The sequence below is a fragment of the Lithobates pipiens genome, unplaced genomic scaffold (assembly GCF_037356315.1).
Source record: "Lithobates pipiens isolate NorthernLeopardFrog02 unplaced genomic scaffold, aLitPip1_a1.2 Scaffold_18, whole genome shotgun sequence".
Lineage (NCBI taxonomy): Eukaryota > Metazoa > Chordata > Amphibia > Anura > Ranidae > Lithobates > Lithobates pipiens.
Window position 1 is genome coordinate 431,561,771 of NW_027507758.1, and position 15,726 is coordinate 431,577,496.

The 15,726-nt window shown below is 41.5% G+C and overlaps 1 protein-coding gene across 2 annotated transcripts in view; it reads right to left on the minus strand.

The window, feature by feature from the left end:
* The window catches only part of RSRC1 (arginine and serine rich coiled-coil 1), a 508,526-nt gene that overhangs the window by 122,983 nt on the left and 369,817 nt on the right, over positions 1-15,726 (minus strand). For both annotated transcript variants that reach the window (XM_077488086.1, XM_077488085.1), the window contains one exon: positions 14,410-14,478. In XM_077488086.1, coding sequence (XP_077344212.1) covers positions 14,410-14,478 — 69 coding nt within the window. The remainder of the gene's footprint in view (positions 1-14,409; positions 14,479-15,726) is intronic.

The following is a 15,726-nucleotide window of genomic DNA, read 5'->3' on the forward strand; positions in this document are numbered from 1 at the left end:
CAGTTATGGCCAGCAGATGCGAACATGGTAATACTATGGCACCTACTTGTGCCTATGAAATTGGGGACATTAAAGAATATGAAAAGTATAAGGGAAAGGAGGATATCAATCCTAATTCTACTTTTCCTGTGGCGATGGGAGAAATCGCAGAGCCACAAGAAAATCGAGAATGCACCATGGTCACATACCCACCAGACAATGGGGACCAGATATCCACAAATGAGAAGCAAGATAAGTTCCCCAACATTGGCAAAATTAAAAATAATGAACTCATTATTTCACACGCAACCAATGTGCAACAGAGGGGGGAGCTCTCAGATGTGAGATGGCATAGTGATCAGGTTAAGGCATCTCCCAGCCCAGGGCAGTGGGGGCAATTTACACATAACATAGATTGTAATGCAACCATTTTTAGTATTCCTACAGACAACAGAAAACTAGCTCCGCCTAGAGTAGGCGTTAATTTCAACAACTCATTGAAAGGTGAGAGTTCTTTTGTAAGTACCCCTAGATCTATTAGGAAGACAGGAAAAGCAGTTCATCAGGTTTTAGCCATTGAAAATTCTCAGCCCAGAACCACACCAGTTGTTAAGAGACGCTTTAATACTTTACAAAAGATAAAGTGCTATACCTGTGGGTTATTAGGCCACATTTCTCAATTTTGTGTGTCTTCTGGTGAAATGATATTTAAACAGAAGCAATATACAACAAGGAGGCGGGACATAGAAGTGTACTCACCACGCTGGGGGGAAGGGACCAGGAGTAATAAATATGAAAATACAAAATCATACATCCCTTCCTCAACTATTAAGGCTGAGAATGAGACCTTACAGCAGGAGATTAGGCAAATTAAACAGGAAAGGGATGAATTTGTGAAAGAATTCCAATCTTTTAAAAGAAACGTCATTGACTCCCTGAATTTGAGAAATGGAGGGAGTAACTCGTCCACCGCAAACCAAAACAGTACACTAAAAGCGGAGATGAAATACAACATATAAATTCGTTTTAGAGGTCTATGGCATTTTAGTTTCATTAGATCAAAGTGGGAATGGCATTGTCCATTTACCAATGTACACATAAGAATGATGTATTTTTAATTTTTTGTTTTGCTTTAAATAGGTTAAATAAATAAAAAAGGGGGAAAGATTAATAACTGTCTTCTACAAAGTAATCTGTTTTCAGGCTTAAGTGAATTCAGGAAAGTATATGTCCACACAAATTGGCTGTACATATGCGTAAATACACGCCTAACAAAGGTATGGTATAACAGTCCATTGTTTTTGTTTTTGTTTTTTTTCTCTCTTCCTCTCACTTTCCTTTGTATTCTCCCAGAGGCCAGAAACGCCTAACAATTCATTTGCAAATAGCAAAGTGCTATCCAGGATGTATGGGATGCAATCGAAATGAATGTGTATGTGTGAGTGATGGAATGCATGGGTATGAACTGTCCATGGGTAAACAAAGATTTTTTTTTCTCTTAGGGGGTATACTCAACATTGCTTTATGGCCATAAATAAGTGTGATCACACTAATGCGCATGCGTTGTACTGTTTATGATTATTTTATAATTTTTTTTTTCATTGGAAATGAGCTCAATACTGGTACCAGTTTAAAGTTATAATTTTTTTTTTTACAAGTTCAAATGTACTTGCGAATAAATAACCTATGCACAAATATTAAATCTCAATCCTTATAACTATGAGGAACTGTAGGGATGTTGTGTATAACTTTGTTTTCTCCTTTCCTGTGGTTTAGAGTGAAGGTTCTTTCACTCTGACACTCGGAAACTACCACGATACATTACTTTGCACCTTGTGGCATCTTATGGATTCAGTAGGTCTTGTGTTTTGTTTGGTTTTTCCTTCCAAATTAACTCATGTGATGCTAATATGTGTGAAGGTTATAGATCTACATGTTGTCGTTTAGAATTTAAGTATTTACAAACCCTCCCAGTTTTTCCATAATTTTTGGTCTGTCCGAGTATAGATATGGGGGTGGGTCCTGGACATTATTGACTGTACTTACGGTTAATGGACCCATTACCTTGGCTGGAAGTCTGTTCCAAGCATCCACTACTATTGTAGACCATTATGAACCTCTCAGAGAGGTACAGTGAGGTGTTATTAATGATTTTTAAGTTTTGTATTTTAGGGTAATTGCCCAAACAAGGATGGATGATCGGATGCAGACGGGCAAAGTATTGTGAAACACAGATGAGGACCTTAAAACAATTTTATGTTGGTTTTAAGGAGAAGCCTTGAATGGAATTAATTACAGTCAGGCCTTACTAAATTCTAACTTCTTTAGGGCGGTATGTTTCAATAAACAGAGGTCCTGCTCTCTCTAATACAAATTTTTGTGGCCTGCTTGACTGGCAAATTGTTTTGCACTGAGAGTCAATTAATATGTTAATCACCACCGAGAGAGGGTGTTGCGCAATGTTTGAAAGCAGATTCAATCATTTTGTTTAACACAATTACAGATTCAAGGCTCTTTAACAAATTAAAGGTTGAGGCAGCATTCAATCTGAATAGTTTTTTTTTTCTTTATTGTTTTTTTTCTCCTTCAACTTTTTCTCTTAAAGAAAACTATTTTTTTTTTTCTTTACTTCCTATATCACCTTATTTTAATTTCTTTTGGTGATTGTTCAGTTTGGCTTGCCTATGGTGAAATAAAAAAAAAAAAAGAGGGGAGTATGGGGAACATTATATGGAGAACATTTAAAGCAATTACAAATGTTGATATAGAATATTAAAAGCTTCCCTTTAGCATTGTGGGGATGGGTCGAGTATCCAACAGTTTTGTTTTTCTCTTATGACATTGGATAATTGTTTTATATAATTTTAGGTCATTGTAGCTATTATCATGACAATAGTAACATAAGGCTTTAGCAACAGCCATGTGACTATTTTCTGTGTATATGTGACATACAATCCTCTCTACAGTTCTAATGTTGGGCAGTCATCAGATGTGGTCATTGATATATATTTTTCTTTTTCATTTCTTTCTTTTTGTGCCATAATAAGTTCAAAGAGCATTGCGTCAATATCATATAGATATACTGGGACTGGTGAGACTCATAGTGATTGGCAAATAGCAGGGAGTATAGTACATTTGTACTTAAGAGTATTTTATTTAGATTTTTCCAGAAGCCACTAGTGACTGGTGACATCACACCTATCTGTATTCTGAAATCCAGTCATGTTTGTCTGCGTAGGCGACACTGCCTAATCTGCAATGAGAACTCTTAAAGTGATGACCTCTTCCGTAGCCTGCTAAAGGCAGGGCTCGTGCAGTAGCTACACATGGTAGCCAAGGACGGTGCCCAAGGTTTGGGACCAGCACTGAACATAGCTTCAGTAACAGGAGTTAGTGGTGAGTTGCGATGGCAACAAGAACCCCCTGCACACTTGAAGGGTCATACACAGACACACAGTGGCATACCGCAGAAGGCAGAACAGAGTTACTTGCAGGCATATGACCATGGAGGAAGAAAGATGGGGGATGGAAATCAGACACCTGGCTGAAGGGCGTACTTAAATTGTTACACATGTCACTGAGAGAGGGGTCTCATCAGTATGTCGCAGTATATCTATGGTAATTCTAATAAAAGGTCCTAACTGCTCAGACTTACCAGACAAGCATTAATTTGAATGCATGTGTCTCAAATGTACTTGTGGTTTTCTTTCTCTACCTCTGTCCACATTAACAAAGTATAATCTTAGCCGGGAAAGCTGATCCAAAGGCCATTACTGTATGCAGCATCCAACGGGAATCACCATGGAAGGCTGTCCCAGAAGCAAGGGCAACATGACCAGATTGACATTATTGACTTTCGCACTATCATTATTGGACGGTTGAGAACAAGGATCCTCATGTTTTTTTTTTATTATTATCCCTCTTGTTTTTTTTATTGTATTTTGTATCCTATGATTTTTATTATGGACTTATTACATTCAGAACAAGGGAGGACTACCGATACTAGGATCCAGAAATGTGAACTGTAGAGATGGAGAGTTTAAACGTTTTTTTTTTTCTTCTCAAAGAGTTTTATTTCATTTCAGAGGGCAAAGCCAAACTTTCCAAATATTAAAGAAGATTGCACCTAAATCATTATTCTATGTGTGGCCGAGTCTCATATTCTCAACTGGCCACAAGGGGCCATCTGTTGCCTTATGAGTTTATGTGAAATCTTCATTAATATCTGTAAAATATTGTAATTAGAAATAGATCTCATTTGGCCGGCATCTAGGAATGTCAGGTAACATGCCTCCCCCCCCAGGGGCTTGATAAGAGCAGACAATGCGGGGCCGAGATTTGTATACACCATATGGAGAGCCACTCCCATTGTTCTACACCTACTCACTTCAAAGGACCCCATGCTGGGGTAGACAATGAGGAGAGTCCAACCATAAACCTTGCTTAAGTTCCTGGGGAAATCCAATTAAGTCTTCTCTTTAAGACTAGTCACAAGGATTTGCATGAAAGGGGGCCGACTTATGTAGTGAGCCCTCCAATCATGATCCAAGCTAAGGCAGCCAATGGGGAATCAGCATGAAGGCATATTACCCAAAGCCAAGGTGAGGGACGGCCCTTTTTTTCGGAAACCAGTGGTCAAGGGTGGAACTCTGTAAGGATGGGTAATTATGGTTAAGGTGATGCTTGTAACTAAATATGCTTGTATGCTTGTGACTAAATACACTGTCTTAGAGAATATACTTTGTATTCCTGCATGTAAATATTATATTTCAACCTAGTATTTTCTTCCTTGAGGTAAGATCATAGATAGAGATTTGTGTGTTAGCTAGACTTTCAACTACTTTTAATAAATGGTGTTATGGTAAACCTTTCTTATCCTGGTCATTAGAATTCTCTTTTAAACCCATATCATATCTTCTGATTAATAAATCAGAAATATAGATTTTAAAGGTTAACACCACCTTAGGCAAGAAGAATGGAACAGGTTGAAACACAACCCTGTCGTGGTGAAGGATCAAGTATGGTTCCCTGAATGAAAGGGACACCAACTCCAACACCATTCTAACTGAGGTGATGGCCATAGGGAAGGCTAGCTTGTGTGACAGCAAGACTAATGGAATTTCCTTGATAGGCTCAAATGGTTGCTTCTGTAACACAGACAGTACAAGGTTTAAGTCCCAAGGAGACCTAGGTGACCTAATGGGGGGAAGCAAACGAGTTACCCCCTGCATAATGGTTTGGCTCAGTGAATGGGAAGCTAAAGGCCTTTGGAAGAATACTGACAAGGTCGAAATCTGACCACCGATTGTACTAAAAGCAAACTCCCCAGCCGACTGTAGGAAAGAGAATTCTTCCAATTGCGTATTTCCGAGGATGGCATTTTCTGGCTTCACATCAAGCAATACAGACTTTCCAGAGTTTTTCTGGAATCCACTAGGGTAGACACCACCTGCCATGATCCTTTAACACCCTGGCTTCAACAGCCATGCCATCAAATTTAGAGACTATAAATTGGGGTGGAATATAGGACCTCAAGACAGTAGAACGGGGCAGCGTAGAAGCGTCCATGGCCTATCTATTGCCAATCTCATGATCTCTCCCTCTCTCCAAATCCTGCGCAACAACTGTGGAAGGAGAGGGATCAAGGGGAAACATAAACCAGAGAGAACTGCTTCAATGGAACTACTCGAGCTTCTGCTCCAATTGCCAGGGGATCCCTTGTTCAGGACACAAACTGCTTGCTGTTGAATCTGGATGCCAACAGACTGACCTCTGGCCACCCCAATGTTGGCAGATTTCTCAAAACATGTTCAGGTGTAGGGACCATTCCCCCGGGCAGATCTGCTGGCGGCTGGGATAATCTGCCTTCCAGTTCTCTTCTCCGCCAATAGAACCAGCACATGTCCCTCTACCCAGGTTAATATGTGGTTCAAAATGACAAATGTAGAAAATAAATAAAAATTAAAGTGCAACAAACGACAATATGTGCAACTGTCATTGTGCAAAATGTGCCAAAAAAGAACATGTGCAAATTAGCAGAAATAATAAGAAAAATGTGACCAAGTCTAATTAAATAAATAATAAAAAAATGAATCAGCAATAAAGTAGAATATAAAATTAAGTGTTAATAAGGTCCACTTAAGTGTTAAATTAATCAGTTCTTCAAATATTCAGGAGTGGGTATAAACAAAAAGACACACGGAAGAAAAGGTCCCATACACAGTGAAATCAATTAATAGCTCTCTCCTTGCAATGTGAGTTTCAATTCATCCAATCTGTGACTCATGCAGGCGATCCCCAGTGTGTGTGGAGCAGTGGTTTCCCCAGCCTCTCACCTTAAACAAAGGCACATCAAGCCTTAGTAACCTCAATAATAGGTCTGCACTGGGGGATCCACTCCGAGTCTCCTTCAGTAATACCGCTCTTAATGCTCTGCTCACTCCACTTGACCAATCCTCTAACAACCACAGATCCTCAATAAACAAGTTAGAGATAGAAAAGGAAGGGCTTCATGGTGTAGTATACAAGTAATCAAGTTTAATAAAAGAAATGCACTTACAGTTAAAATATTACAATAAGCATATAGAAAGGCTCATTCCTGATCTCGGCCGCGATCGGAAACACGAACGCCACCCGACTCTCTTTCCCTGACGCGTTGCGTCACTGTCCACGTGACTTGGTCCCATTTTTCTTATTATTGTTGCTATTTTGCACATGTTCTTTTTTGGCACATTTTGCACAATGACAGTTGCACTTATTTAAAAACGTTATTTTTTTTGCACATATTGTCATTTGTTGCACTTTCATTTTTATTTATTTTCTACATTTGTCATTTTGCATATTATTACTATGTTTTGCACCTATTGCATTTATTTGCACTTTATGCTTGCGTATTTGCACTGATTATTTGCACTGATTATTTGCACATTGGATTTATTGGTCGTTTGAAGATTTTTTGCACATTTACTGAAGAATTTCAGATATTAGGTGAGGGATAATTATTCAAATTAATTGTTATAGCACTGGTTGATTAATCTTTGGCTATACAATTGTGTTGAAGAGATCAACTTTGATCATCTCTCCTGAACTGTGAGCTCCCCTAGGGTCGCTCCCCAGCCCGAGAGACTGGTGTCTGTGGTCAGAACTCTCCAAGACACAGGGAGGAAGGATCTTCCCTTTTGCAGGTTCTGATCCTGCAACCACCAGCTTAGGCTTAAGCGTGCCCAGGGAGATGAGGACAATGGGTAATCCAGGGCTTGTGCTATCCTGTTCCGACAAGATGTTTTGTTGTATAGGCCTGGAATGGAATTGAGAGTAAGGGAACTGCCTCGAAGGAGTACACCATCCTTCCCAGAAGACTCCTACAGAGCCGAATGGAGGATTGCCTGGTGCCCCTTACCTGATGCACCTGATCCTTCAGGGCATAGATCTTTATGGGTGGCAGAAATATCTTTGCCTGGACCGCATCCAGGATCAGACCTAGATACTTGAGACTCTGAGATGGTCTCAAGGCAGACTTTTCTTTATGACCCAGCCCATGTTTTCTAAATACCACACTGTGCAGGCTACACTGTGTTCCAGGGCCTGTAGTGAGCGATTTCTCAGCAGGGGGTCATTCAAGTGTCAGAGCACCAAGATCCCATGGGCTCTTAAAAGAATCAGTACAGGTGCTACCCTGTTTCCCCTAAAATAAGACCTAGAGTGAGTGCCGGTGATGGCTGCAATATAAGCCCTAACCCCCAAATAAACCCCACCCTCTTTCCCCGAAAATAAGCCCTACCCTGAGAATAAGACATAGAAGGACTTTAACTAGGGCTTATTTGGGGGGTAGGGCTTATATTGCAGCCATCGTGGACAATCACGCTAGGTCTTATTTTAGGGGAAACAGGGTAGGTGCAGTGGCAAGCCCGAAGGGCAGTACCGCACACTGGAAAGAATGTTCCTCTACTACAAATCGCAGGAACCTCTGATGAGGCTGAAAGATAGGTACGTTTAAATACGTGTCCTTGACATCAATGGAGGCTAAGCAGTCTCCCATCTGGAGCGAGGCTACTACCGAGCGGACTGATTCAATCCTGAATGATTGGATTAACAGATGTTAGTTCAGGGATCTTAAGTCTAAGATTGGTCTTATGTCCCTATTTGGTTTAAGAACCATGAACAGTTTTGAAAAAAAAAAACCTGTGCCTCTTTTGGACACCGGAACCTGTATGAGCACTCCCTGATGCACCAGCTGCTCTAGTGCTTGAAACAATCCGTTTCTTTTTGGAGGATCTGCAGGAACGGTGGATCTTAAAAACCTCTGAGGAGGAAACATCCGTAGCTCCAGCTTGGAACCGCGGGACACTGTTGCGGTGACCTACTCGCCCTGCACCACTGTTCTCCAAATGTCTGTAAATTGGAGCAGCCTTCCTCCCCCCAATAGAAGAGTTCTGGACCCAGGGTTTTTTCTGGCTCTGCGGCTTGCCCCTGGCTCTAGCGCCCTGTTGGTGGCAGAACTGCCTTGGCACGGAAATACCTGGGGAAGTCCCAAGGTTTTAAAAGAGGGACGCCTGGTCCTTCTCTTTACAGGAAGTAAAGAACTCTTTCCTCTGGAAATCTTTTGGATGTACTTGTCCAGATCATCACCAAACGTTCCCTATGGAAGGGGAACCCTGCCAATAACTTCTTACAGGGAAGCTCGGCTGACCAGTTCTTAAGCCACTCAAGTCTGCGCATGTATACAGACAGAAGAGCCAGACGAGAGACTTGCTGTACAGAATCCTTTAAGGCATCTACAGCAAAACACAGTGCTCGAGGAATATCTCCTGATTTTTCTTAAAGATCATCCTCCTGGTTAGGCCTGTCAGGCCATCTGACCTGATCCTTTAAGGACTGGCAGACGCCAATTGCTGCGATGGCTGGCTGAATAGTTGAACTGGCCAAAAGAAAAGGAAGCCTTTAATAGTGACTCCAGTTACGTGTCAACAGGGTCCTTCAAGCCTTGTGTGTTATCCACCGGACAAGTTAAGTTCTTGTTTAAGGAAGAGACTGCCGCATTTAGGGCTGGCATACTCCATTTCTTAGGGCTGGCATCCTCCATGGGATATAAAAGGGAAAACCTCTTAGGAGGAACAAAAATCCTGATTGGATGTTCACAATCGGTATACACCACCCGTACCCACAGTGGGTGCAAGGGGAAAGCCTGTGCAGCCTGAGGAGGTTTCAGGAACCCCAAAGAAGACAAAGGAGGCTCAGAAACCTCTGCAGGAGGTAACTTAAAGGCAGAACGAACCATCTCAGTAAGAGTCTGGATCAAAAGCCTCTGCTGATAGACTGATACCAACTGGACATCTTCTGGTCCAGATTCCTCACAAGCAGATTCATCTGCCAGGCCATTTCCTAAGTCCTTAGCATCTAGCGCTTCCCCTTCCTCAACCCATTCCTGCTCCAAATTAGGAGGCTCAGGTGAGGTGGATCTTCCATGCTTTTTGCCACCCTGCGGTATTGAGGCAATCATGCCAGCAATCCTGTGCTCTAACCCAGCTAGGGCTGAGGACAGTTCATCCCTGGTGATAAAGGGTGAAGCAGGAGTGTTGACTGTAGGCACAACACCAGATTGCCTGGAAGACTCTGGTCTCTCAGGGGATACAACACTAGGGTGTCCACTAGGCTCCTCAGGAGCTACTGACGACATAGGTGTGCCCTTCCCTGAAGTGTTGGCCCCGCTACTCTTTTTTGAAGACATTGCAAGACACAAAAAGTGAGTACCTGGGTTTAGTATTTACATATCCCAGAAGGGAGACCCTTTAATAGGGCTCACCAAGCCCCTATGCAACAATCCTGCTGAGCACTTTAGCTTGTCACATCTGGTGACTCATGTGACCCGGGTAAGGAGGCATGAACCGTTGAAGGCGAATAGTTTTCAGAGACTACTCTCTGTCCCACAGCTGTCCCCTGGAAGCACCGCATGTCAGCCACTCTCAGCTTAAATAAAATGGCTCTGCGTCTGTGTGCACATGTGTGGTCACAGTCCCGTGTAAGCAGGGACTGTTCGTGTGCGGACCATCCACAAGATAGCAACCAAGATGACAAAAACACCAACAGTCAGCCCAAAACACCCCCCTGTGGTCAATGCTACACAGGTGTCCAGCCTTAGCTAGATTGACAGTTTGTTACACACATGGGACACCTCACAATAAGTAAATAAGGGGGATTTTGCTTACCCGTCCAGGCACAGGGCAACCTTAGAAACTAAGAGCCCAATCTTCACCCATCACAGTGGTTCCATCACTTGGTTTCATGTTTTAGGATCCACTCCTCAGATCCTGTACAGATCCCTGTAGGAATACCTTAGCTCTGTGGTGGTCAGGATTGCACCATGCAGGTTCCAGCTCCCGGAGGTCACATTACAGGCAAAACCACGCCGGATCCTTGCATCTTCTTTGCGAGGATTGGGTACCATTTATCTAAGCATATTAGCCTGTATCAAATGGATCTGATCATTCAATCCCTTGATTAATTTAAGAACCCTGCTGGGACTCCGGACCTGGTGCTCGAGAGAGCTTAAACCTATGTGCCCATCCACCTTGCAGACACTGGTAAAAAACTGAAGTACTTACTGTATGGAAGGGGTTATATAGGGGATCACTTCCTGTCTAAAGACCTTTAGTCTACCAATGTCTATTCACCTGGAGATGGAGTATAACCCAGTAAGTAAGGAATAATAGCCTCACTCTGTGACAAGGAAAACATGTTTATTGTTTAAAAAAACAACAACACACAAGCCTTTAAAATCACTTTAATTTGAAAGCCAAGTCCATGTAAGTCTAACGTTACCTTCTTCAGACTGACAATCCTGCTGCCCAAAAGGTGTCTGCTTTACTACTTCATCCAGAATGCAGACACCCTAAGACAAAATGTGTGTTATCAGGAGGTGAAATAAAGCAAAAGAAGGGGTTTAATACCACTTCTGTACCACTAACAGTAATATTTGTATATGTGCTATCACTGTTAAAGCTGTAATATTAAATCTTCACAGACTAATTTTTTAAACAGGCTATAAATTCCTTTTAGATAACACATTCAAGATTATTGTAGTTCATTGTGTGTTGGTATTTTCCAATATCTTATAACTGCAATTGTCAGCTTCAGTCTGCTCAGTAATTAGATACATATTTCCATTCTTACATTTCCTGGTAAGATTATAAAAAAAAAAAAAAAAAAAAAAAAAAAAACTGCTTTTAGTCAATTGATTATCTTAAAAGAAATAATCTAACACAAAAATCAGGCTGGTTTTAAAGTCTGTCATAGCAAAAAATAACACATTTGAAAGCCTTAACTCAACAGTTTAAAAAAAAGGTGTCTGCTTTACTACTTCATCCAGAATGCAGACACCCTAAGACAAAATGTGTGTTATCAGGAGGTGAAATAAAGCAAAAGAAGGGGTTTAATACCACTTCTGTACCACTAACAGTAATATTTGTATATGTGCTATCACTGTTAAAGCTGTAATATTAAATCTTCACAGACTAATTTTTTAAACAGGCTATAAATTCCTTTTAGATAACACATTCAAGATTATTGTAGTTCATTGTGTGTTGGTATTTTCCAATATCTTATAACTGCAATTGTCAGCTTCAGTCTGCTCAGTAATTAGATACATATTTCCATTCTTACATTTCCTGGTAAGATTATAAAAAAAAAAAAAAAAAAAACTGCTTTTAGTCAATTGATTATCTTAAAAGAAATAATCTAACACAAAAATCAGGCTGGTTTTAAAGTCTGTCATAGCAAAAAATAACACATTTGAAAGCCTTAACTCAACAGTTTAAAGCAGAGTTACGCCTGGGAAAAAAAAATTTAACGTCAGCAGCTACAAATAATGTAGCTGCTGACTTTTAATATATGGATGCTTAACTGTCCAGGGAGCCCGCGATGTTGGCACCTGAAGCCGATCTTTGGATCGACTCACAGGTGCTGCTGCCGCCATTCCTGGTAAGGGAACCAGGAAGTGAAGACTTCCTGGTTCCCTACTGCACATTCTGAATGGTCCCTGCTGACTTATGAGACCTGTATCTCTCTCAGAAGATGGGGGGGGGGGGGGGGGGGGAGGGTCCGGACATGCCTGAAAGTGGAAGCAAATACCTGAATTTGACAGCTATCTGCTCCCCCCTCCCCCCTGAAAGGTGCCAAATATGACACCGGAAGGGAGGGGGATCCGATGAGCGAAAGTTCCATTTCTGGGTGGAACTCTGCTTTAAATCTTTTGGCTATTGGTACTATATATGATAAACACAAAATTGGGTTGACCTTTGTGCTCTAGTCCTGTACTTGCATGTGTAGACTTGATATGCTGCAACATATAAAACACATGACCTTTGTAACCAAGGAAATAGAACAAAGGCACCACTCTAAGTGCAGTAAATGAAATGTTGTTTTAATAAAAGCTTTAAACATAGTACTCACAAAGGTACACAGGCATTACGCTTGTAAACATAAGCTGCCAGATATCCTAAAGGTGAGTCAAATCCATGGGCTGAATGGTAGCGGTGTCCTGGAAGCAGGTACCGACGCTGGTTGCCGACACTTTCTGTCCTTGGAACACACGCCGCCAACCGCCAGGCACTTGCATTGGCTCTGGCGGCGGGCTACGTGTGTGTCCCCTAGTGGTCAAAAGGCGAAGCAATGTAAGGTAATGTTGTACTTACCTGTTATGCACAATGGTTTTGTATTGAGCAGCACCGATCCTCCTCTTCTCGGGCCCCCCACAGGTGCTCTTTGCTCCCCCCAGCTGAGTATCCACCATAGAAAGCTGCTTTTTATGGGGTAGAGCTGCACAATTAATCGTTAAAAAAATCCTGATCTCGATTTAACCCCCCTCACAATCTATATGCAGAATTTCACGATTCATTCATGTAACAAGTGTAGCGACTTCTCTACTCACTCAGCTGTCAAAAGAAAAAGGAAAAAAAAAACGGGCAGCCTGACCAGTTTTTCACAACATTGTCTGGTAGATAACTAGAAACATTGTAACTTTTTGTTCTTAGATCAAAGGGATGAACTTTTATGTGTAAATAAGGGAAGTTTAACCACTTAAAGACCAAACCCTTTATTGACACTTCTTACAAAGTTAAAATCAGCATTTTTTGCTAGAAAATTACTTGGAATCCCCAATTATACATATATTTTTATCAGAGACCCTAGAGAATAAAATGGTGATTGTTGCAATATTTTATGTCGCACTGTATTTGCGCAGCTGTCTTTTAAACACAATTTTTGGGAAAAAAATACACTTCAATAAAAAAAAAAAAAAAAATAAACAGTAAAGTTAGCCCAATTTTTTTTTTGTATAATGTGAAAGATGATGTTGCGCCGCGAGAATCTTGATCTTTATTATATAATAAGCTAAAAAATTGTGATTCTCATTTTAACCAGCCTCGTGCGGGCTCGCTCCCATGCCCAATCTATCTTTCCAAAGTGGGGCTTTAGTTTTCCTGTGACCCCCGTAGCTACAGTGCTCACAAGAACAAGAAATTTGAAGACGTGCAAAGTTTTGATACCTCTAGCATAAACAGGACCTCTAAGCAACCACATGTAAAACTAATCCAACAAAAAGAAAACTGCATTGCAGTCTTAACTCTATTAATCATCATTAAATCTGCAATTCATTTCTTTATCATGCATTAAACTGGATACCTGGCTAACATAATTAGCAAATTAACATAAGAGAAAAAAAGACATTCTTTAGATGAAATGAGTGCCCAGCTTAGTTTGAAGTGAGAACAGTTTTGCATACATTATTTAAATCTCTCATTACACTGAAAAAAAGTTATTTTTTTAAATGATCAATGAAAAGTATGTTTAAACTTCAATATCCTAAACCTCTAAAGATGATTACAGGCATTTGCTTTTTCTTACTATGAATAATAACTCAAAGCAGAGATAAATAAATGCTTAGAAGTAGACAGACCTACAAAGACATTGGAGAATGACTACATTCCACTCAATAAGTCTTATCATTCTTCCTCTGTCAATTAATAGTTTAAAACAGAACATACAGATTATTACATTTGTTACAGGAAGTGGGGCATTTTGATGTTACATTACATCCATACAAAAATTATACCAAATGCAATTAAAATATTTGCAAGGAGAAGAGTTAAATGTACACTAAAAATTAATCCACTGGTTTGTTCACTAAAGAAAGCCCACTTCCGCTTTGAAGCCAGTGATTAAATTCTCTCAAATAAATCACATATCAATGTGAGTGTATCACCGCAACTTTTAAAAACAATATTTTCTGTAGCGCTAGTTATATCCGAAGTCAGTTTCCTTTTCTTTAAGCCATGAGACATTGCAACACAATGGGCATCAAAGGTGCATGGGTTACTATAAATGCAGTCTTGGAAAAAAACTGTTTTCAGTTAAAGCAGCACAAAAGGTACTTACCTTCTTCTTTACGTTTTTGAGCATCTTCTTCGCTCTTCTCCTTTGCTCTTAAAGCTTCATCAGCTTTTGCTAAAACAAAAAAAAATAAGTTAGTATTCTGCACTAAAAAAAAACAAAACAAAAAAAAAAACGAAGAAAAGCAAGGGAAAAAGAGTATTAGAATAACTCAGCACTCATTAGCATCAGGATCAGCATAATTTGTTTTATGTTTATTGCTGTGGTAAAGTAACAATAAATGCCTTCATAGGAATGTCTTCCAAAAAGTTCCAATCTTGGGAGACACTCCTGTAAAAGTCTATGAGGGATCACTGCATAGCCAGTGCTGTGGAAAATTTGGGGCAGAGGATGTAAACATTAGGCCGCGTACACACGGGCGGACTGTCTGCCGAAACTAAGTTCGTCAAACAGTCCGCTCAAACTTTTGAATGAACGAACTTGCCCACACACGGCACTTTTTGAGCGGACTAAGTTCGTCGTACTAAGTCCGCGCAACTTTTGAAATGAACGGACTCGCCCACACACGAGGACAGTCCGCTCATTTCGAGCGCGTGTCAAGGTAGGCGGGGCCCGCGACGGAGACGTCGCGGGCTCCGCCGCCTGGAATGGATTTAAAGGGGAACCCAACGCCGAAAAAAATCGGCGTGGGGGTTCCCCCAAAGTCCACAACAGACCCTTGTCCGAGCACGCTACCCGGCCGGCCAGGAAAGGGGGGCGAGCGAGCGCCCCCCCCCCCCTCCTGAGCCGTACCAGGCCGCGTGCCCTCAACATGGGGGGTGCCTTGGGGAAGGGAATGTACCCCTACCCATTCACCTGTAAAATAAAAGTACCCAAAAAAAAAACACAACACACGAGATAAAATATTTTATTGCACAGCTCCGGGGGTCTTCTCGCCGGACTCCTCCGCTATCTTCTTGTAGCTCTTTTGCTAGCGGAGGAGTCCGGCTTTCTTCCTCCCCGCCGCCGGCCTCTTCTCCCGACTTCGGGGGTCTTGTCCCCCTCTTCGGTTCTTCTGCCGGGCCACCGCGCCTTCTTATAGCTCTTTTACAGGCGGTGGCCCGGTCTTCTGTCGCCGCTGTCGCCGTCGCCTTCCGTTCTTCTTCTTCTCCAGGAGATGTTGACACGTCGCTCTCTCCGGCCGGAATGCCAGAGCCGCGCTGCGCGGCCACTTATATAGTGACAATGGGGCGGTGTCACATGGTATATGTCACATAGGTTGGTCACATGGTGACCCCGCCCCCTTACGATGTCATAGTCCCCATGTGACATCAACCCATGTGACCAACCCATGTGACATATACTATGTGACACCGCCCCATT